This window comes from Neoarius graeffei, chromosome 23 (genome assembly GCF_027579695.1).
Source record: "Neoarius graeffei isolate fNeoGra1 chromosome 23, fNeoGra1.pri, whole genome shotgun sequence".
Taxonomy (NCBI): domain Eukaryota; kingdom Metazoa; phylum Chordata; class Actinopteri; order Siluriformes; family Ariidae; genus Neoarius; species Neoarius graeffei.
Window position 1 is genome coordinate 30,529,506 of NC_083591.1, and position 25,147 is coordinate 30,554,652.

General features: G+C 42.7%; 1 protein-coding gene across 6 annotated transcripts in view; it reads right to left on the reverse strand.

Annotated features, from left to right (window-relative positions):
- yeats2 (YEATS domain containing 2) overlaps positions 1–25,147 on the reverse strand; it is a 217,076-nt gene that overhangs the window by 162,270 nt on the left and 29,659 nt on the right. For all 6 annotated transcript variants that reach the window (XM_060906054.1, XM_060906053.1, XM_060906055.1 and 3 more), the window contains exons 6-9: positions 13,994–14,106; positions 9,566–9,727; positions 7,660–7,771; positions 5,211–5,255 (exon numbers count right to left, since the gene is read on the reverse strand). In XM_060906054.1, the coding sequence (XP_060762037.1) occupies positions 5,211–5,255; positions 7,660–7,771; positions 9,566–9,727; positions 13,994–14,106 (432 nt within the window). The remainder of the gene's footprint in view (positions 1–5,210; positions 5,256–7,659; positions 7,772–9,565; positions 9,728–13,993; positions 14,107–25,147) is intronic.

Genomic DNA, 25,147 nt, shown 5'->3' on the forward strand with positions numbered 1-25,147 from the left:
CCCTAGCTATGTAACAGGCGAGAGGCCGAGGGCTACGGAAACGGAGATCGGCGCCGCCACATGGCGTGGGAAGGACTTTGTTAAACCGTATTAATTGTTAAATCTCTGAGGCTGGTAACGCTAATGAACTGATCCTCTGCAGCAGAGGTAAGGCTTGGTCTTCCTTTCCTGAAACAATCCTTACGAGAGCCAGTTTCATCACAGCATTTGATGGTTTTTGCAACTGCACTTGAAGATGCATTCAAAGTTCTTGCAATTTTCTGGACTGGCTGACCTTCGTGTCTTAAAGTAATGATGGATATCGTTTCTCTTCACTTATTTGAGCGGTTCTTGGCATAACATGGATTACTACAGTTGTGGAATAGAGCTAGTTACTATTTGAGGATCTCAAATGCATTAAGGCGGCAAATAATCCCACAAATTAACTTTTGATGAGGCACAGCAGTTAAGTGAAAAGCATTCCAGCTGACTACGGTACCTCATGAAGCTGGTTAAGATGATGCCAATAGTGTGCAAAGCGTCAAGGTAAACGCTGGCTACTTTGAAGAATCTAAAATATGAAACATTAACACACTTTCTTTACCACAATTCCACATATGTTCCTTCATACTTTTGATGTCTTCAGTTTTGTTCTACAAGGTAGGAAATAGTCAAAATACAGAAAAACCTATGAATGAGTAGGTGTCCAAAGTTTTGACTGACACTGTATATACATAAAATAAATAGCTATAGCTACAGCAGAGCATTCAAGTAGTCTGGAATTATTCCTGTACAAATTAGGGATGTTAACCGATGACCGTTTGACCGGTGGTTGACCGAATCAACGTCAACCGGTTAATTTTTTTTGGTTGTCGGTGAAAAAAAAAAATCAATCATTTTGAAGCTGCCGATTTTGGAGCGGAGAACCTGGAATTCTGTGTTTGTAAACGCTTGGGGCATGCCATGCGGTGTAAGGACGACAGCTGACAAATCAGAAACACCCATTCAGTCATATCCCGCCCTCCCGCCCCAGTTAAAGACAGCTGACAAATCAGAAACACCCATTCAGTCATGTCCCACCCTCCCGCCCCAGTTAAAGACAGCTAACAAATCAGAAACACCCATTCAGTCATGTCCCGCCCTCCCGCCCCAGTTAAAGACAGCTGACATATCAGAAACACCCATTCAGTCATGTCCCGCCCTCCCGCCCCAGTTAAAGACAGCTGACAAATCAGAAACACCCATTCAGTCATGTCCCGCCCTCCCACCCCAGTTAAAGACAGCTGACAAATCAGAAACACCCATTCAGTCATGTCCCGCCCTCCCGCCCCAGTTAAAGACAGCTGACAAATCAGAAACACCCATTCAGTCATGTCCCGCCCTCCCGCCCCGGTTAAAGACAGCTGACAAATCAGAAACACCCATTCAGTCATGTCCCGCCCTCCCGCCCCGGTTAAAGACAGCTGACAAATCAGAAACACCCATTCAGTCATGTCCCGCCCTCCCGCCCCAGTTAAAGACAGCTGACAAATCAGAAACACCCATTCAGTCATGTCCCGCCCCAGTTAAAGACAGCTGACAAATCAGAAACACCCATTCAGTCATGTCCCGCCCTCCCGCCCCAGTTGAAAACAGCTGCCACTCGGCGAGAGAAAAGTGTAGACAGGCTTTTTAGCTTACAAATTACTATTCTGTTTTTTTTTTTTTTTATTATTATTAGAAGGCAGATGGAGTTTAGTCCTGCCTTGGCCAGTGCATTCTGAAAGTATGTTTCGGTCTGTAGCCAACAATGCATGTTATTGCAGATCAGATCTCTCCACACAAACTAAAGGCGCAGATGCCGACTTTTTCACGGCTTTTTCATGGACTGTAACGGCATTTGCTTATGGAGTAATTTTAATACAGAATTTACTCTGATGAAATTATTCAGACATTCCAACGCCCCCCCTAAAAAAAAAAAATCGGATCTGCACGAGCCGTGAAAAAGGCGCGCCGTTTGCATCCCTGTTTAAACTCGTAGGTTAACCGACTTTAACCGGCTAATGAGGCTCGGTGGTCGGTCAAGATTTTTTTTAGTTTTCGCCATCCCTAGTACAAATCAAGAGGAAAACCAGATAACAGTATGCAACAACGAATCGTCAGCATGAGCCGTTTGTGTGTAGCAATCTGAATTATTTGTGCATGTGTTTGCATGCAGTGTCTGCCTTATTAACAAGAGGACATCGGTATCAAGACTCCAATCTGCATGTGTAAGAGCGGAAACCTGCCTCATCTGGATTTAGTCTTGAAAAGCACTAGGTTGTTTTTTTTTTTTTTTTGAAGGTGTTTGAAAATTCATGTTACTTGATTGCAATAAAGGTTGAAAAAAAGTCACTCAAATCAGCTCTAACTAACTTTCTCAATATAGTAGGTGCTAAATTGGTGCCCATCATGGGGTGGCGAGTGTGATTTCAAGTAGGACATGTTTCTGGATCAAAATCCCTCAGCTGTTTCTGTCATGAAGGCATTTTGGGCCACTGCTTAAAAAAAAATTCAAAAATACAAGATTTCGAGTGTCAAGTCATAACATATTGCAATATTTTGAGAATACGCCATAATACTAGGGCAAAACGGTACATATCCGAGCGACAGGCTTACTTGCTTAATATTCATCATTTTATCATCTCTTTTCCTGAAGGAGAAATTGCAGGCAGTGATCGCCTTCAGGGTTGCTGATTACATGTGTGCCATTCAATAAGGGTGTGTAGTTTCACAGGACAATGAAAATACAGTAATAAGTGGAATTCTGGTGCTCTCAGCATTAAGCCGCCGATGCATTTACGGCATATGGGCTCATAAACTTAAGCCTTATAGGGAGTCCATATGCCATAATGCATTGGGGGCACGAGTGCTGTACGGAGTGTGATGGAGTTACAGCTATTAAGTACGGATATAAGCATCGACAGCCTTGAAGGTGACCACTGCCTGCGAGTTCAACGGAAGAGACAATTTCCAAATGTGTGTGGTTCTTTCTTCTAAACAAACGCAATGCCGTGAGCAGTCTTTTCACAGTTCTGGTGATGATCCAGCAGAAAATTAAGCATATCCGTATCTGTAAATAATGAGACTTGACTAAGGCCCACTTTACACGGGGACGGTATAAAACAAAAACGCAAAAGTCCGTTTTCGTTCTCACTTTTTTCCGCGTCTACACGACCGTTTTCAAGGAGGAAATCTGCGTCTATACGGTGACGCATAAATGTCTCCACTATGTCTGCACGCATGCGCAACGTCTTCCGTCTTGTCTGATCTGCACATCTGCGCCGCTGATCTGTCAAGTTATCCTACCAAGCCTACTATGCATGCGTGAAATCCAGGAGGGTAGGAAAATTCAACAGTAGTTTTGTCCCACCGATCAGCTGGGCTGATAGAAAATCGGTGAGAATTTCACGCATTTGCCGATTTTTATGTTTTGTGCTTATTGGCCGAGTCAAATAATTTGTAATGACTTGTTTTGAATAATAAAACGGTCTGTATGAGAACTTGCTAGGATAACTTTACAGAACACCGGTCCGGCTGAGGTACTGTAGTGCTCGAGGGAGGAGCAGGAGCAAACCGAAACTCTTTTAATCTGCCTTTATTAAGTAACACTCACTCTTATTTCGGTAAAGAAGAGAAAAGGCAGTGTCCATCTCAGCAAAATAAACCCGTTCGGCTGCTATTTTTGTTTTCAGTCTCGGGTTTATGGTTTCACGAGCGGCTTGAATAGGCGGCGCGCGCGTGCGTGTAACTTGGCGACACCAAACTGAGGAGCTCCAGCTGGGCGAGTGAGCAGGAAAACACATCTACTGCATTAAAACACAGAGCAGCTTGAAGGTCCGTTAGATCGATGTAATCAGACATGCTCTTACTTTTTTACTTACTTTCTTACTTCCCGGGCTGGCATGTACAGTATATGACACATGTATGACGTAAACGCGTACCCGACGTGAGCAGATCCGAGCGGAGTTTCGCGTATTGGGTAGTTTAGACGGATATGCAACGGGGGCCGTTTTTAAACTTATCCACTTTGGAAGGCGTTTTCAATTTTATCCGTTTTTCAGCCTCGGAAACGCCGTCCTCGTGTAAACGAAAGGCACTTCTGATAAAATATTTAGTCGTTTTTACCCGACAGCGTCCTCGTGTAAACGGGCCCTTAAAGTGCATATCACGGGTAAATTCAGGAGCAAGATCGATGTAATTCTCCTATTTTATATTAAACTTTGGTCAAATATCTGTCACATTCTGTGCAATTTTTATCTATTTATTTTTTTACCTTGTGCAATACCAGAAAAATTCAGTTGAAATCGAGCCATTTGAGGTGAATTGGTCCGCCTCTGAAAAAACTTGGCATTTGGATTTCCCGGGAAACACTGATTTTCGTGACGTCGTGTGCGGGACGCCTCCTTCTGAATCCTACGTCAGCGCTGGTTTGAGAAAACGACCTGGTGGTTTTCTGCAAATTTCTTCAACGTTATCGCGTAATTATTAAAATGGTTAACAGATGTATCGTAGGAGGGTGTAGCAACACCAAGCTTGATGGGATTAGTACTCATCGTTTCCCAAAAGACCGGACAATGAGAGAGAAATGGGAGCGCTTGGTCTACACAGGCTGTGCACTGAAACCGTGCAAAGCTCTCGCAGCCTGCTGGCGCTTCCGCAGGTTACGTCACGAATCTGGCTCCAGACGCCCTTGGGATTTTTCCAGACGCGTTTTGTTATTTTATTTTTTTCTGCTGTAGACAGATGGCCTTGTGCAAAATTACCCTTCTGGATGAGTGTGTAAAGGGACATACTTTCATATTTAAAAAACAAACAAACAAACAAATTGGTCCAGAATATGCACTTTAAAATACTGCACCTTTTTTCTCATAATATCAGAATTTTTTTTTTTTTTTTTTTTTAAACGGCGGCCCTTGTACTGTCAAAACACTACGCAGGGTGAGACGGTTTTCATTAGATCAAAGTTGCCACTCTAATATATTAGTATGCACACTGGATGACATCAAAATACAAAAACGTGAATCAAATCGCAGAAGTGTGTAAGCATGGTTGCCTCAAGAGTCCTAGTAGTAAAAAATTAAGTTGACTGGTTGAAGCCAAAAAACTGCAGGCAAACACGATAGTCAAGGTACAAAAAGTGGGAAATCATTTGACATAAAATTCAATATGATCATCATGTGCCATCCCTGAGTCTTCCTATGGTCTCATACCGTCTCTGCTCCAAGAGTCTGCAATCCTGTGTATGTCCTGTCCAGCTGTGAAGAGACAGGAGAAAAAAAAAAAAAAGGGGGGTCAGCAAATATTGCATAAAGCTTACATAACCTGGTGGGGGGGGGGATGGGGGACTGGACAGCCAAGGCTACAATTAAAGATGAAACACTCCAAGTTGAGGAAGGTTCCACAGGGGGAGAAAAAAAAAAAAAAATCAGATATGCTTTCCTCCCCCTCTCTCTCTAGCATCATACAGTGGTGCTTGAAAGTTTGTGAACCCTTTAGAATTTTCTATATTTCTGCATAAATATGACCTAAAACATCATCAGATTTTCACCCGAGTCCTAAAAGTAGATAAAGAGAACCCAGTTAAACAAATGAGACAAAAATATTCTATTTGGTCATTTATTTATTGAGGAAAATGATCCAATATTACACATCTGTGAGTGGCAAAAGTATGTGAACCTTTGCTTTCAGTATCTGGTGTGACCCCCTTGTGCAGCAATAACTGCAACTAAACGTTTCCGGTAACTGTTGATCAGTTCTGCACACCGGCTTGGAGGAATTTTAGCTCATTCCTCCGTACAGAACAGCTTCAACTCTGGGATGTTGGTGGGTTTCCTCACATGAACTGCTCGCTTCAGGTCCTTCCACAACATTTCGATTGGATTAAGGTCAGGACTTTGACTTGGCCATTCCAAAACATTAACTTTATTCTTCTTTAACCATTCTTTGGTAGAACGACTTGTGTGCTTAGGCTTGTTGTCTTGCTGCATGACCCACCTTCTCTTGAGATTCAGTTCATGGACAGATGTCCTGACATTTTCCTTTAGAATTCACTGGTATAATTCAGAATTCATTGTTCCATCAATGATGACAAGCCGTCCTGGCCCAGATGCAGCAAAACAGGCCCAAACCATGATACTACCACCACCATGTTTCACAGATGGGATAAGGTTCTTATGCTGGAATGCATTGTTTTCCTTTCTCCAAACACAACGCTTCTCATTTAAACCAAAAAGTTCTATTTTGGTCTCATCCGTCCACAAAACATTTTTCCAATAGCCTTCTGGCTTGTCCACGTGATCTTTAGCAAACTGCAGATAAGCAGCAATGTTCTTTTTGGAGAGCAGTGGCTTTCTCCTTGCAACCCTGCCATGCACACCATTGTTGTTCAGTGTTCTCCTGATGGTGGACTCATGAACATTAGCCAATGTGAGAGAGGCCTTCAGTTGCTTAGAAGTTACCCTGGGGTCCTTTGTGACCTCGCCGGCTATTACACGCCTTGCTCTTGGAGTGATCTTTGTTGGTCGTTCACTCCTGAGGAGGGTAACAATGGTCTTGAATTTCCTCCATTTGTACACAATCTGTCTGACTGTGGATTGGTGGAGTCCAAACTCTTTAGAGATGGTTTTGTAACCTTTTCCAGCCTGATGAGCATCAACAACGCTTTTTCTGAGGTCCTCAGAAATCTCCTTTGTTCGTGCCATGATACACTTCCACAAACATGTGTTGTGAAGATCAGACTTTGATAGATCCCTGTTCTTTAAATAAAACAGGGTGCCCACTCACACCTGATTGTCATCCCATTGATTGAAAACACCCGACTCTAATTTCACCTTCAAATTAACTGCTAATCCTAGAGATTCACATACTTTTACCACTCACAGATATGTAATATTGGCTCATTTTCCTCAATAAATAAATGACCAAGTAGAATATTTTTGTCTTATTTGTTTAACTGGGTTCTCTTTATCTACTTTTAGGACTTGTGTGAAAATCTGATGATGTTTTAGGTCATATTTATACAGAAATATAGAAAATTCTAAAGGGTTCACAAACTTTCAAGCACCACTGTATTTTAAATTTTGCTAACAAAGTATTAAAATCATCAGACGATTGTGAATCCCAGTAATGCCACAGCCATCCGTAAACGGGAGTGCTCTCTGGGTGGGAGGGACGACCTACTCTTCCTCCTGCCATTCAATCAGAGTAACAGTAGCCAATTGTAGGACTGTTTTGTGAGCAAAACAGGGATGATAACACTTTTCTCCCAGCGTGTTATACTGCACTGTAACGATAAATTCTGTAAAGCTGCTTTGCGACAATGTTTATTGTTAAAAGCGCTGTACAAATAAACTTGATTTTTGATTTTTCTTGATGCAGCAGCAGCAGTTTGACAAGATGTGCTGGCTGGCTTTATGGGGTTCTGGGAAAACACACGTTAGCCTTCACCATCCCTGGTTGGTAACCGTCGTGTGATGGGAGAGAGTTAGCTCGTGAGTTTGGGGTCAAAAGAAGAAAAAAAAAAATTCTAAACCTTTCAGTTAACATACAGAAAACTTGGATAAGCAAAAACGAAATGGGAAGCGAGAGAGATCAGTCAGTCAGTCTTCGTGATGGATAAAAGTGATTCACATTTCAGTGCGGAGACCATTAAGAACTGACCTTCAGGTTATGGATGATATCAATGCGTTTGTTCCGTTGGTCTTTAAAATGGATCTGCACACGCACAGGAAACTCACCCCAGCCCCGCCGCGTCAGATGAAACGGGGGTTCACTGCATGCACACACACACACACACTCATGAGTTCTCTCAGCAGGTACTCATGCTCACAATGTTCAATTATTCAACATACTATGGGTTTTATTGTAGTTACACTACCGTTCAAAAGTTTGGGGTCACTTTTACCCCTTTTCCACCAAATCAGTTCCAGGGCTGGTTCGGGGCCAGTGCTGGTGCTGGTTCACAACTCGTTCAACTTGCGAGCCAGCTGAGAACCAGTTTGCTTTTCCATAGCTCGCGGGGCTAAGCGGAGCCACATCATTACGTCGCTGTATACGGAAGTTACGGCGCTACGTTTGCATAAACCTTGGCGCGAATATCAAAGCAAAAACAACACGGAAGAAGCAGCAGCGGCAACAACAACAATAATAATAAATTACTTTGCGTTTGTACAGCTGCTGCTTCTCGTCGCTTAAAAATGGAGATCTTTCGCGATCTTAGTTATTGTTGTTGGTCTTAACAACTCCGCCCCCCCGCTGACGTAAGCGGTTCTTTCCTCTGGCCCAGCAGAGAGTTGGTGCTAGCCTGGAACCGCTTTTTCTGGCCCCAGCGCCAGTTCTTTGTCAGTGGAAACAGAAAACCCGGGTCCAAACTAAGCACTGGCCCCGAACCAGCCCTGGAACTGCTTTGGTGGAAAAGGGGCATTTGAAATGTCCTTATTTTTGAAAGAAAAGCACTGTTCTTTTCACTTTAAACTAATCAGAAATCCACTCTATACATTGCTAATGTGGTAAATGACTATTCTAGCTGCAAATGTCTGGTTTTTGGTGCAATATCTCCATAGGTGTATAGAGGCCCATTTCCAGCAACTCTCACTCCAGTGTTCTAATGGTACAATGTGTTTGCTCGTTGCCTCAGAAGGCTAATGGATGATTAGAAAACCCTTGTACAATCATGTTAGCACAGCTGAAAACAGTTGAGCTCTTTAGAGAAGCTATAAAACTGACCTTCCTTTGAGCAGATTGAGTTTCTGGAGCGTCACATTTGTGGGGTCGATTAAATGCTCAAAATGGCCAGAAAAATGTCTTGACTATATTTTCTATTCAGGCGGCACGGTGGTGTAGTGGTTAGCGCTGTCGCCTCACAGCAAGAAGGTCCGGGTTCGAGCCCCGTGGCCGGCGAGGGCCTTTCTGTGTGGAGTTTGCATGTTCTCCCCGTGTCTGCGTGGGTTTCCTCCGGGTGCTCCGGTTTCCCCCACAGTCCAAAGACATGCAGGTTAGGTTAACTGGTGACTCTAAATTGACCGTAGGTGTGAATGTGAGTGTGAATGGTTGTCTGTGTCTATGTGTCAGCCCTGTGATGACCTGGCGACTTGTCCAGGGTGTACCCCGCCTTTCGCCCGTAGTCAGCTGGGATAGGCTCCAGCTTGCCTGCGACCCTGTAGAAGGATAAAGCGGCTAGAGATAATGAGATGAGATGAAATATTTTCTATTCATTTTACAACTTATGGTGGTAAATAAAAGTGTGACTTTTCATGGAAAACACAAAATTGTCTGGGTGACCCCAAACTTTTGAACGGTAGTGTATATTTGTAGACGTCTACATAAACAGTATAAATAAATGCATCTATAAATGTCTACCAACACATCCAGCTTGCAACACTATCCTCAAAACTAATAAATGACAAAAGAGGCCACACACACACACCCCAAAAATGACTTCTTGTGATAAATAATTATCAATTTATAATTAAGCGTATTTGTTGAGAAGCCATTTTTCAGTAACTGGAGTTGTGACCCGCTGTTCCAACACGCTCAGAAGATCCAGTTTGTCCAGCTGAACACCTACCTGACCTCCACCAGGTCATTGGGTTTATAGCTGGGGTGCAGGAAAAACCAAACCTTCTTCACAAAGTGGTCGATGCTGGGCTCCTTCCGTGAACCTCGGACATACACCATCCACTTATGAGTGGACTGGTCGTTCTCTTCTCTTTTATCAGGAGCTATATACCTGAGAGGGATGGACAGACAGAGAAACACACACAAACAAACAGAGAAGGATGGATAATTTGCCAAAAGAGAAATGAACCAAAAGAAAGAGACACGATACAATCGTGTGAGAGACGAGGTTTTTAACAAAGCCTATCGATGAGATGATCACACCACTGTTTTTAGTACAAGCAGCTAAAATATTTTTGGTTATGATGCAGATTTTTCTTTTAAATAACTCAACTTTTTCCATTCTTTATTAAGCTGATCACAGATCAGTCAGATAACGTACATTTACTTGAAGGCAGTCGCATGTAAATTCTCCAATTTGTCATACATACCGTACAGAAAACAGGAGGAGCGTCTATATGGAAGTTCAGAAAGGAGGAAATCCCTCACGTCACATGCCCGGTGTCTGAAATCGCTCACTCATTCACTACTCCCTATACAGGGAATTACTATATAGAGGACTATATAGTGAGCTCATTGGTAAAATGAAAAAAAACACCCAAATGCTTTCGGACACTAGTCCGTCGCGCTGGTATTTACGTCATTACTGTTGCACAATTAAAACGTGCCAGATCAGTCAGCTGGTGTGTTTTCAAAATAATAAATACATGCGTTTATTTTTTTCACGGTCCAGTTTCCATCAAATCGTGCGCTCTGATTGGCTCGCGAGTGGTCCGGAAGCCTACGATACGGACCCCAGTTATGGACCTTTGTCAACTTGTTCGTTCACAACAAAAAACAACAACAAACATGGTAGCAATTTGTCAACATTTATTTTCGCATTTCTCAGTATAATAACATTAATTTTACAGCATGGCTAGCGATAACGACAGTGTTCACAGCGAAAGTGAGTGAGTTTTACTACCCTGAAGACGACGAAATAAAAGAAAAGATTTCAGGAGAAAGCCGAAAACGAGCTTGTAGCAGGTTTGTTCTAAATATGGTTTCCCTTTCGGGCGCTCCCATTTTCTGTTAGAATTTGGTAAAGAAAAAAATAAATATATTACTTACCAGCTTGAGGTCGGGCCGTATCGTGAAATACCGTGACTGCGGCCTTGAAAATACTGAACAGACGCCTCGGTCAGTATTTTCAAGACCTTGCTCACGGTATTTCACGATACGGCCCGACCTCAAGCTGGTAAATAAACAAATAAATAAATAAATAAATATGCGTGGCACGGTGGTGTAGTGGTTAGCGCTGTCGCCTCACAGCAAGAAGGTCCGGGTTCGAGCCCCGTGGCCGGCGAGGGCCTTTCTGTGCGGAGTTTGCATGTTCTCCCTGTGTCCGCGTGGGTTTCCTCCGGGTGCTCCGGTTTCCCCCACAGTCCAAAGACATGCAGGTTAGGTTAACTGGTGACTCTAAATTGACCGTAGGTGTGAATGTGAGTGTGAATGGTTGTCTGTGTCTATGTGTCAGCCCTGTGATGACCTGGCGACTTGTCCAGGGTGTACCCCACCTCTCCCCCGTAGTCAGCTGGGATAGGCTCCAGCTTGCCTGCGACCCTGTAGAACAGGATAAAGCGGCTAGAGATAATGAGATGAGATATAAATCCATATTATACTACGCACATTTCCCACATTCATCAATACAAAAGTACCTGCATCTTTCAGTTTTGTTTTTTTTTTTAAATCAAGGCTGAATACTTTCTTCTTTGCCGCCGCCTTTTATTAATCAAATTTGAGACTTTTAATTTGATTTTTTTCAGTGCAACCGCAATGCACGATGGGATACATTGCTTGGTTAGTGACCATTGTTGTAAACTACTTTTCGTGATGCACTGTGGGATACTTTGAGTGCACTATACAAGGTGTAAATAATCCTCACTAAGGTTTCGGACAGCACTACAAAATGGCGTCCTCACTACATAGTGACTAGGGAGCGATTTCAAACACAAGGATGGAAACCTGTACAATAAATCTATGTAAGGCGGTGTGGAAAAAAAACAAAAAACAACTTAGTTTTAAACTAAATTCCAACAACTCACATCTGAACTGTATCAAGTTGAGAGACAGTGGGTTTTTTCCCCCCATGACAGTCGTGACCGACTAAATTATGTTACTTTACATAACTAAACTCTGCTGTAAGATAATATACATTATTTCATATACTTACAGTGGTGCTTGAAAGTTTGTGAACCCTTTAGAATTTTCTATATTTCTGCATAAATATGACCTAAAACATCATCAGATTTTCACACAAGTCCTAAAAGTAGATAAAGAGAACCCAGTTAAACACATGAGACAAAAATATACTTGCTCATTTATTTATTGAGGAAAATGATCCAATATTACAGATCTGTGAGTGGCAAAAGTATATGAACCTTTGCTTTCAGTATCTGGTGTGACCCCCTTGTGCAGCAATAACTGCAACTAAACGTTTCCAGTAACTGTTGATCAGTCCTGCACACCGGCTTGGAGGAATTTTAGCCCGTTCCTCCGTACAGAACAGCTTCAACTCTGGGATGTTGGTGGGTTTCCTCACATGAACTGCTCGCTTCAGGTCCTTCCACAACATTTCAATTGGATTAAGGTCAGGACTTTGACTTGGCCATTCCAAAACATTAACTTTATTCTTCTTTAACCATTCTTTGGTAGAATGACTTGTGTGCTTAGGGTCGTTGTCTTGCTGCATGACCCACCTTCTCTTGAGATTCAGTTCATGGACAGATGTCCTGACATTTTCCTTTAGAATTCGCTGGTATAATTCAGAATTCATTGCTCCATCAATGATGGCAAGCCGTCCTGGCCCAGATGCAGCAAAACAGGCCCAAACCATGATACTACCACCACCATGTTTCACAGATGGGATAAGGTTCTTATGCTGGAATGCAGTGTTTTCCTTTCTCCAAACATAACGCTTCTCATTCAAACCAAAAAGTTCTATTTTGGTCTCATCTGTCCACAAAACATTTTTTTCAATAGCCTTCTGGCTTGTCCACGTGATCTTTAGCAAACTGCAGACAAGCAGCAATGTTCTTTTTGGAGAGCAGTGGCTTTCTCCTTGCAACCCTGCCATGCACACCATTGTTGTTCAGTGTTCTCCTGATGGTGGACTCATGAACATGAACATTAGCCAATGTGAGAGAGGCCTTCAGTTGCTTAGAAGTTACCCTGGGGTCCTTTGTGACCTCGCTGACTATTACACGCCTTGCTCTTGGAGTGATCTTTGTTGGTCGACCACTCCTGGGGAGGGTAACAATGGTCTTGAATTTCCTCCATTTGTACACAATCTGTCTGACTGTGGATTGGTGGAGTCCAAACTCTTTAGAGATGGTTTTGTAACCTTTTCCAGCCTGATGAGCATCAACAACGCTTTTTCTGAGGTCCTCAGAAATCTCCATTGTTCGTGCCATGATACACTTCCACAAACATGTGTTGTGAAGATCAGACTTTGATAGATCCCTGTTCTTTAAATAAAACAGGGTGCCCACTCACACCTGATTGTCAGCCCATTGATTGAAAATGCCTGACTCGAATTTCATCTTCAAATTAACTGCTAATCCTAGAGTTCACATACTTTTGCCACTCACAGATATTATAATATTGGATTATTTTCCTCAATAAATAAAGGACCAAGTATAATATTTTTGTCTCATTTGTTTAAGTGGGTTCTCTTTATCTACTTTTAGGACATGTGTGAAAATCTGATGTTGTTTTAGGTCATATTTATGCAGAAATATAGAAAATTCTAAAGGCTTCATAAACTTTCAAGCACCACTGCAATAGAATATAAAGTTCTCACTACATCACAGTTTTAATGGACAAATTGAATTTTCCCCAACAACTCTTGATTTTTAATGCTTTTCAGCAATAATCATTTCTAGTCAAGACACGCAGGTCCTTATAGGGCTGTTTGTATTTGTGGCACACTTAAACGTGGTCATGTGTACAAAGCCTCGGTCTTTTGTGCTGGTCCTGCGACTGTACACGTCCCACTGAATGTGTGTATATTGACGGGAGGACAATAAGAAGATACTTGATGCGATTTTTCTGCATACAGAAAGGAATGAGGAATTCTTGTAATTATTATAGGACTCCTGTTATCAATAGTTCTGAAGCAAGTGGTTACGCAGAGAGCTCAAACCTTTCTGGACAGTGGTGGGGTTCCCAAAAGCCTCTTAACGCTTAACTATGAGAGAGTGCTCAATGTGCTGCTCGCGCTACCATTTAACGATGAGCTGTGTGCTATGATGCTTTTGGGAAACTCAGCACAGGTTAGTAAGATCGAGCGGTAGAACATTAACACCACCAGGAACACCAAGTAGAAACGGTGATGTACTTCGAAACGTTGCCCACGACAATCGTTTTCTTCACGTAGAGCCGTGATGCCTCCTCTCCCGTAGTGTGGAACGTGACGTGCTGGTCTACAGATGATGGCACACCGAACGTGTCCTGTACAGATAGATATCAAAGAAAGAAAAAGGGGGAGGATGGAAAAAAGAGAGAGAGAGATGTATTCCTGAGTATGCAACATTATATCCTTGGGTTTGTGACATCACACCATTTTGAGGAATGAATAGGAAACTGATTGCATACATGTTCGTGTCTGTGCTTTATTAAGAAGATTAATTTTTATCCATCATGATAATTGACTGCCCTAATCCATTTCACTACACGTAATACATTTTCAATAAGCAGCAGTGCAGTGGGCCGTCCATCATGCTGCCTCGTAGCTTTGTTAACTAGCTGGATACGTTATGGGAGCAAGTGAAGCCACAAATTCACTCCCAGTGTTTCTGCCAAGTTCACAGGGGTTTTTTTTGTTTGTTTGTTTTTGGGGTGGTGTATGGATCAGGGATGAGAATGGGACATTTAAAAAAAACTCTGAAATGCCTGGCCGGTCTAGGGGGCATCTGCCCAATTCACAATCCCCCTTTCCCACACACACACACACACATATATATGGCGGCACGGTGGTGTAGTGGTTAGCGCTGTTGCCTCACAGCAAGAAGGTCCGGGTTCGAGCCCCGGGGCCGGCGAGGGCCTTTCTGTGCGGAGTTTGCATGTTCTCCCCGTGTCCGCGTGGGTTTCCTCCGGGTGCTCCGGTTTCCCCCACAGTCCAAAGACATGCAGGTTAGGTTAACTGGTGGCTCTAAATTGACCGTAAGTGTGAATGTGAGTGTGAATGGTTGTCTGTGTCTATGTGTCAGCCCTGTGATGACCTGGCGACTTGTCCAGGGTGTACCCCGCCTTTTGCCCGTAGTCAGCTGGGATAGGCTCCAGCTTGCCTGCGACCCTGTAGAAGGATAAAGCGGCTAGAGATAATGAGATGAGACTAAATACAGGGCAATTCTGGAGGAAAACCTGTTTGAGTAGGCCAGAGGTTTGAGACTGGGACGAAGGTTCATGTTCCAGCAGGACAATGACCCTAAACATACTGCTAAAGCTACACTGGAGTGGTTTAAAGAGAAACATTTAAATGTCTTGGAACGGCCTAATCAAAGCCCAGACCTCAATCCAATTGAGAATCTGTGGCATAACTTGAAGATTACTGTACACCAACACAGGAGTAGGAGTTGGAGCAGTTTTGCCTTGAGGAATGGGCAAAAATCCCAGTGGCTAGATGTGCTAAGCTAATAGAGAAATACCCCAAGAGACTTGCAGCTGTAATTGCAGCAAAAGGTGGTTCTACGAAGTATTGACTTTTTTTTTTGGTGTGTGTGTGGGGGGGGGGATACCGACACACTCCAGACTTCTGTTTTTTTTTCATCTTAATTACTATTTGTGTCACAATAAAACAGTAATTTTCATCTTTAAAGTGGTAGGCATGTTGTGTGAATTAAATGGTGCTAACCGCCCAAAAATCCATTTTAATTCCAGCTTGTAATGCGACAAAACAGAACAAACACCAAGGGGGATGAATACTTTTAAAAGACACTGTATTCTATGAAACCGAGTCGTATATGCACCGATAGCCAACGAGGCACGTAGTGCCAAGCTGGCTATAAGCCGTGTACGACGAGATTGAGTGGAATAACCGTTTTATTCTATCCACATTCACTAGATTTTGAGAAAAATATTTTTTCCCCCACATTTTCTTTAAATAAATAAATAAATAATTTCTGCTGAGAATGTAAACAAACCAGTGAAATGACAGTAGCAATTTGTGAAAAATGCTATAATAATTCTTGGAGGGGGGTAGGAACCCACACCATTCTTACCATCAAATCCTTTTATTCCATATTTTGCTGCTTTTTTTTTTTGTATTTTTTGGGGTTTTGTTTTCAAGTTGAGTTTTTATTTCATCTTTGGTTGGTTCAGCAACACACTCCGCCATTTTGTTTTTCTCTACTCACGGTATACGAGCCGATATCCTAGTAGTAGCCAATCAGAACGTGCGATTGCTCATATCCAGTGAACGTGGACAGAATAAATATTACGGCACTGCACTCCATATACCTACATATCTACAGTACCAGTCAAAAGTTTGGACTCAGCTTCTAATTCAACCTTTATTCATTTTTGTTAATTAAAAAGACACTTCATGTCCTAAAAAGTAATGATGTCGTTTCTCTTTACTTAGTTGAGCGGTTCTTGACATAACATGGATTACTACAATTGTGGAATAGGACTATTTACTGCATTTTTATTATTTACTATTTACTTGCTGTTGGGGCGGCACGGTGGTGTAGTGGTTAGCGCTGTCGCCTCACAGCAAGAAGGTCCGGGTTCGAGCCCCGTGGCTGGCAAGGGCCTTTCTGTGCGGAGTTTGCATGTTCTCCCCGTGTCTGCGTGGGTTTCCTCCGGGTGCTCCGGTTTCCCCCACAGTCCAAAGACATGCAGGTTAGGTTAACTGGTGACTCTAAATTGACCGTAGGTGTGAATGTGAGTGTGAATGGTTGTCTGTGTCTATGTGTCAGCCCTGTGATGACCTGGCGACTTGTCCAGGGTGTACCCCGCCTTTCACCCGTAGTCAGCTGGGATAGGCTCCAGCTTGCCTGCGACCCTGTAGAACAGGATAAAGCGGCTAGAGATAATGAGATGAAATGAGATTTACTTGTTGATCTCAAACACATGGAGAAGGCAAGAAATTGCACTAATTAAAGGATATGGGACGTGGATTTTTTTCTGGGTATAATTATGTATAAAGGACATAAGAAATGCCATCTAAATCACTGCAGGGCGTCAAAAATGTGAAAATCATCACATTATTCAAGTTTTTTTTTATACATCAGCGTAAAACAAGGATTCGTTAATGAGCTAGGTGGTCACGTGACCCGTGACGCAACAAAAACTTTCCAAGGAGCCAGCGCTTGGGAATCTAATGTAAACAGGTTACCGAAATGGACACCATCGACAGTGACATTCCCGATGTTTCACAGAGATGTGAAGTTAGACCCTATCAATTCGAACCGATAGCTGGAAATTCACATGAACATGGATCTTGTCTTTACTCTGATGGGTCAGATGATTCTGAGAGTGAGAGTTCATTCAGCCCTCATGAAACTGAAAGCGGTCGGCTCGATAACACTTCCTGGTAAGTTAAAAACAATTCTGCTCAAAGGCTAATGATCTGTTGAAAGAAGTATTATTTTTGTATCATACATTGAAAGTTCATCATAGATCTAACTAAAGTCCGTTGCAAGCTAGTTTTTTTTTGCTGATATTTTTCGAGATTGATTGAGATACAATGCTTCCAGAGTCCGAGATGAAAACATTCAAAATGGCGAAACGAGTCAGAATTATGATAATCAATAATTAATACACCCAAAATTATAATACTGATCCTTACCTCGGCTTTCAGTCGCTTAGCGCAGAGGTCTTTAACAAGGGGGTCGTGAAATCGCACCGGATCACTCATATCAACAAAAATATTCCTGCCCTGTCCCCTGGCCTCCGTGCCGGGATGCAAACAGCGCGCCTTTCGGCGGATGCCGCCTTTTTCACGGCTGAATCACGCAGATCCGATTTAAAAAAAAAAAAAAATAGCGATATTAATTCATGAAACATGAAGTACAAGGATGAGAAAAAAACATTTTAAATCGGGAAGCTGCACACATTTGTGCAGCCTGGCGCAAATGTGCGCAGCTTCCCGATTTAAACTGTTTTTTTTTCTCATCCTTATACTTCCTGTTTCATGAAATAATATCGCTCAGTACCTGAGTATTAATGTTGAAAGAATCCTCAGTGAAATGGTCCGAACACAGTTTGTGGGAAACAGTAGGTGCAAAGTTTTTTCAACAGGTGTTCTGTAAAGTTATCCTACCTCTTGGATTTGTCCTACCAAGCCTACTGCGCATGCGCGAAGCCCACTGCGCATGCGCAGGTGAGCCCACACTTTCCTCAGCTTCGGGTCCTTGGGGAATGCAAAAAAACTTACTCCAGGGCATTTCCCATTGGAATTATTGCAACCATAAGCAGCACAATACACCATGATGTCCAATGTACTTTAAAGACTATAAAAACAATTTTCTTGTCATCGACTTCTCCATATTCATCTACCCGCTTGTGCTGTGCCCGAAAGTTTTTGTGACGTATGATCACGTGACAGCGGCTCTTCCGGTTGCAAAAAATGCATATCGGAAGTCGAGCAGAAATGCCATATAATCATCACGAATATAACGATTTTGCTGAATTTAATAGATGATTTTGTATTTGTTGATGCAATTAATTCATATTTTTAATGGAAAGAAACTGATATAGCGTGCTTTTGTTTCATGTCCCATATCCTTTAACTTTTGATGAGGCACAGCTATTAATTGAAAAGCATTCCAGCTGACTACCTCATGAAGCTGGTTAAGATAACGCCAATAGTGCCTAAAGCGTCATCAAGGTAAACGGCAGCTACGTTGAAGAATCTAAAACATGAAACATTTTTAAACACTTTTTTTTTTGTTTATCGCATAATTCCATACGTTATTCCATACTTTTGATGTTTTCGGTATTGTTCTAGGATGTTTTACCTCATGGATTTTATTGTTCCTTTCAAAATAAACACATTTCAGTTTTAAGTCTTGCAACACATTTCAAACAAACAATGCTGGTAAAGCAGATACCACTTTATAAATGTTGCCATGCCTTCTTACAACACTTAAGAGGTTTAGGGACTGAAGACACATACAGTGAATACAGATGAAGCTTTTCAGGTGTTATTTTGTCCCATTCTTCCGGCAAACAGGTCTTAAGGTGTACAACAGGACGGAGTCATCATCTTTTGTTTCAAAATTTGCCACACATTCTTACAGGCACCCTCTTCTTCCACAGCCATGCCTTTGCAGCGTTCCCCCTGGGTTCTGAAAAATATCCTCCACTTTTTCCCCCTTGGAAAACCGAGTCAAAAGTATTCTTCACTTTTTCTTAGCTACTGACTTATCAAAACGGATTTAATACAGATTTATACCAACCAAACTGGCACAATATTTGTACAGATACAACTAGGCCTCTCCAGAACATAAAATTTGGGCTCCACGCCATCCTGTAATAAGAAAGACTTGATTTCGGGTGCGCTGTGCGCCATCAAGCTAAAATAAACCTTCAGTGTGAGCTTATTTCAGGTTATTTTAGCATGAAATTATTCAAAAGCGGTATTAGGACTCCCTTTACTTCAACAGAAAACTTGATTTACAATTGAACAGAGCGAAGAAGAATCTTGGAATCTTCTTGGTGTAACCATCTCTTCCAACCTTACCTGGAATTCCCATGTCAATGACATGTGCACTAAAGCCAGCAGACGGTTGTATGCTTTGCGTATCCTGAAACGCTCTGGCGCCCCACCAAAAGATCTGGTAACCGTCTACTGTGCATTCATTCTACCTGTTCTTGAGTACGCCTGCCAGGTTTGGCACTTTGCTCTGCCACAATTCCTTGCTGAAGAACTAGAATCCATTCAACGTCGAGCACTAAAGATTGCTCTACCAAGCTTATCTTACAATGATGCTTTCTAGCATACTAAGTTATCCACACTCAGCCAACGAAGACTGGCTCAATGCCAGAGACTCTATAAAGAAGTCACTCTTCAAGAATCTAACAAACTGAGGGATCTGTTATCGGATACAAAAAAAAAAACATTCATACCATCTCCGGAACCCACGCAACTATCAGACGTTCAAGTGCAGGACTAAGCGATTTCAAAGTAGCTTTGTACCTAGCTGTGTTAAGATATGGGATAATGATTTATAGGACTTGATTTTTTGATTATTATATTTTTATAGAGTAACAATGATTTTTAATTGTACATTTGTAAATATCTATTTTTTCAAACTTATGGTTTGCAATTGATATTAATAAATTATCATCATCATCATCTTGGAACAACCAACAAGTGAAGGAAAGTCAAACTTCCCGTCGATTTACAAACCAAACGCAGAATGACACGGCGGTTTTCCATCACGCATTATCCATGGGAACTCGACACACTACGCCTCCCGAAAAGCAGCTCCCTTCAGTTGCTTGCGGCAGCTGACAGCACTTTCACGTTGGCGTTTTTAGCCGATCCCTGTATTACTGACACTGCCCCGTGTGCTTGGCAGAGGCGGACAAAGTCTCATCTCATGTCATCTCGTTATCTCTAGCCGCTTTATCCTGTTCTACAGGGTCGCAGGCAAGCTGGAGCCTATCTCAGCTGACTATGGGCGAAAGGCGGGGTACACCCTGGACAAGTCACCAGGTCATCACAGGGCTGACACATAGACACAGACAACCATTCACACTCGCATTCACACCTACGGTCAATTTAGAGTCACCAGTTAACCTAACCTGCATGTCTTTGGACTGTGGGGGAAACCGGAGCACCCGGAGGAAACCCACGCGGACACGGGGAGAACATGCAAACTCCGCACAGAAAGGCCCTCGCCAGCCACGGGGCTCGAACCCGGACCTTCTTGCTGTGAGGCGACAGCGCTAACCACTACACCACCGTGCCGCCCACGGCGGACAAAGTACCCAAGTTTATTACTTAAGTCAAAGTACAGATCCAACTGGTCAAATGTTACTCCGATACAAGTGAACGTTGTCCAGTCAAATTTTTACTCAAGTACTGAAGTACTTGCTTTTAGAAATACTTAAGTATTAAAAGTGCATTTTCCGTCAATGCATTGCTGTATTATTGCCACAACGCTTACAAAACCTAACGTCTCTGAAGCAACCGACTGGATTTTCTGACTAGCTTGTAGAACCTGTAGAGCTGAAACTCCACCTGACATGCTAGCAAACTCTTTTCAAACTCAAAATCATATTGGGTAGCTAATGTTACTAGAAAAGAAAGATTTCTACATTGTTTATTTGGCAAGATTATGCTAAAGTTAACGTTATTCATGTTAGCGTAACTCTGTTTTTACATGCTAACTAACAGCATCCAAGTTAACTAGCTATGTGCTAACATTAGCTGTGGACAAGGCTACGGCAACTTGGTGGGCAAATCCATAGAAAGTCATTTGACTAACCAGACTGCATAGCTATTGCAACATTATCGCTAGCTCGAAAAGCACAGACAACTTCGGTGCAAGCTTTCTCTTGGAATAAAGTGTTTATACACTACCGTTCAAAAGTTTGGGGTCACTTTGAAATGTCCTTATTTTTGAAAGAAAAGCACTGTTCTTTTCAATGAAGATCACTTTAAACTAATCAGAAATCCACTCTATACATTGCTAATGTGGTAAATGACTATTCTAGCTGCAAATGTGTGGTTTTTGGTGCAATATCTCCATAGGTGTATAGAGGCCCATTTCCAGCAACTCTCACTCCAGTGTTCTAATGGTACAATGTGTTTGCTCATTGCCTCAGAAGGCTAATGGATGATTAGAAAACCCTTGTACAATCATGTTAGCACAGCTGAAAACAGTTGAGCTCTTTAGAGAAGCTATAAAACTGACCTTCCTTTGAGCAGATTGAGTTTCTGGAGCATCACATTTGTGGGGTCGATTAAATGCTCAAAATGGCCAGAAAAATGTCTCGACTGTATTTTCTATTCATTTTACAACTTATGGTGGGAAATAAAAGTGTGACTTTTCATGGAAAACACAAAATTGTCTGGGTGACCCAAAACTTTTGAACGGTAGTGTATACCTCAATGTGCTTCCGCAGGTTGGATGGCGAGTTCTTGAACGCCGTGATGTGGTTCGTTTTCGGCAAACAAAGCAAACATTTAAAACAAAACGAATCTTTAATCGCTTCAGAAAACTGAAACATGGGTTCTAGGTCTGGTCATAAGGGCACGCGTTCTCCAGAAGAACCGTCTCCTTCCATTCTGCCTTCAACTGATCGTGTTCAAATAATGCTCATGAGAAAATCACTGAACTTGATTTTATACAGCCTATGGACGTGACGTGACCCTAGTGATTACTGACCGGCTGTCTCAGTGTCACCTGCGCAAAAAAAAAATCGTGTTTTATAAAAGAAAACAAAAAAACATCCACTTTCAAAGCCGCTTCACAGTAACGAGGACCTTGATGGAAATGTAGTGGAGCGAAAAGTACGATATTTGCCTTTCAAAGTCACAGGTTTCCAAAAAAATTAACACAAGTAAAGTACAGATACTCAAAAAGTGTACTTAAGTACAGTACTCAAGTAAATGTACCTCGTTACTGTCCACCTCTGGTGCTCGGGGACAGTAGGGGCTCCGAGTGTGCCTCCTCCGTGGCTGTTTCGGCCCTTAAAATAATCTTTAGTGCTTGAAGACCGCCGGAAAAACTACGTCAGCTTACACTGCGCCATTGTTTTGCTTTTGCCATAGCAAGACAGACATACATACAGGCTGGGAAACCACCACAGCTTGCGCCAATTACAGTGGCCCCATTGTACCGAATCTGCATGTCTGAACCGTGGGGGAAACCGGAGCACCCGGAGGAAACCCACGCAAACACAGGGAGAACATGCAAACTCCACACAGAAAGGCCCCTGTCGGCCACGAGGTTCGAACCCGGAACCTTCTTGCTGTGAGGCGACAGTGATAACCACTACACCACCGTGCCGCCCCGAATTTGTTTGAGTCACACAGAGATAATTACACCACCACACTGCGATTGGTCAAAAGCTTGGCGCTCATTTGGTCATTACATGCAGCCGATTTTTACTGGTCACAAGCACGTGCTCATGGTTTACACTCAGGCTTCCCGCTGTCTCTTCTCTGGAGTTGGATTTCAGCAAACGGAGGGATTTCTATAAAAGATGACTGATGAGAATGATGACAGATACATTCATCACTGTGACGACTGCGAGCAATTTTCTCTTAGTCACCGATGGATTATGTTCGTCAATGACGAGTGTGCCAGCGTTTGTAATGTGGTTTTGCTTTGTCTTGTTGAAATATCCCTGAAAAAGAGGTCTTGAAGGCAGCATATGTTGCTCCAAAATCTCAGTGTACTTTTCTGCATTAATGCTGCCGTCACAGAAGAGTAAGGGCGTATTCACACCTACGTTGTTTGGTCCGGACCAAACGAACCAAATTTCCCTTGGTCCGGACCTTTTGGGTTGGTCTGAATACAAACCACCGAACTCTGGTCCGGACCAAACAAGCGGACCGAGACCGAGCTGCAAGGTCGGACTCGGTCCGAACCAAAGGAACCCTGGTGCGGACCTTTTGGAGGTGTGAAAGCAAACCGGACCTAATCCGACAGTTTTGCTTTTTTGTACCTCGGGAGCTTCTGTCGTTTGTCGAGCATTATGGGAAACAGAGTCTTGACACTCCACCGCAAAGTGCAAACACTGTTTTGGTTGTCAAGGGAACCTTACAACAGTCGTTCAGTCATTCAGACCAGTGGTAGGCTAGACTACAGAGTACAAAAAACGAGTAGGGGGCAAACGTGGGCCGAGGAAGAAACGCGTACCCTTGTGGATATATGGGCAGATGTCCACATATCTGAGCTTTTGGAGAGAACACACAAAAATGCCGACGTGTTTGCTGTATTCAGTGAGAAAATGAAGGAGAAGGGGTTCACGCGCTCCCCAGAACAATGTCGGCTAAAAGTGAAGAAACTCCGTCAGACCTACATTAAAATCAGGGACGTTCTTTCAAAAAGTGGCGGTACTAGCGACGCAAAAAAGAAATTCATCTATTACGATGGATAAGGCGAATATCCCGACACATACCTCCTCCGTCTTGCGTGAAGAGCCAGAACTGTCACAACATGATGTGCGCTCATCAGCGCTATCCTCCGTAGCTGCCTTGCCCTTTGTCGTCGTCGTTGATAAATTACTTGTACAGCAGCATAGTAATCGCACAATTGTGAAAACAGTAAAAACTGGAAAAAACATATAGCTTTGATGACATTAAAAAGAATAACAGCACGGAAAGCCTCCATGACTACTTTTGAACTTAACGCTTTGTGCGCGTGTCGTCTCTGACCAATAGCTGAACGACCTCAGGGCGCGTGGCTTTGTTGACAGATTTTGGTCCGCTTACTAAAATGTAGTGTGAAAGCGAACCGCACCAAAATGAAAAAATAAAAAAAACATTTGGTTCGGACCAAACCAAGTGAACTATCGAACTATCCTGGTCTGAATACACCCTAAGATACCTTTGCCAAGGCCACCGACACCACCCCATAGCATTTTGGGCTTGTTGCTGGAAACAGTCTGTCTGGATGGTCCTTTTTGGCTCTTCTTCCAAAACAAGGCCAGGAATACTGATTTGTCTGACCACAATACATGTTTCCACTGGGTGATGGACCATCCCAGATACCACTGAGCCCAGAGAAGGTCAACAATGCTTCTGGAGACAATTAACAGAAGATTTCCTTTTTGCACAGTAAAATTTTAACTGGCATTTGTGGATGTAGCTCCGTATTGTCATGCTTGACAAAAGTTTGCCAAAGTAATCCTGAGCCCATGTGGTTATATCAGCTATAGATGAATGACCGTTCTTGATGCAGTGCCGTCTGAGGGATCGGCGATCACGGGGGTTCAGCGTAGGCTTGTGCCTTTGCCCTTTACGCACCGAAATTCCTCCAGATTCATGGAATCGTTTAAAGATGATCTGCACCATAGAGAGTGAAATATCCAAACGCCTTCCTAGCTTTCTTTGAAGAACACTGCTTTTAAACTTTTCTATAATTTTCTGACGCATTTCTTGACAAACTGGAGATCCTCGGCCCATTTTTGCTACTCAAAGACCCAAAGACAAAGACCTTTCCTGGATACTGCAGCCCTCTCAATATATTTCTGAGAAAGGGGCAAGTAAGAAAGAGTAGTATGCAGAGGTTAAGCCAGGGATTCCATCAGTAATTGAAAAAAATAGAGGAATGTAATAAACTATCAGCATGGGTCAAGGGGGCTGCAAGCCCTTTGCGGGGTGCAGGGGCAGCGCCCCTGCTGGGGGTACAAGGGGCGAAGCCCCCCGAAGCTGTTGAGATTTTAACATTTAAAGATGCTATAGAACACATTTTTTACATAGATTTACATGGATTAAAGCAAAAAAAAAAAAAATCATCTGACTGAAAAAAAAAAAGCTCCATGTCGTTGGCCCCTACCACGTCAGCGATGTGTCAAATTTTAAACG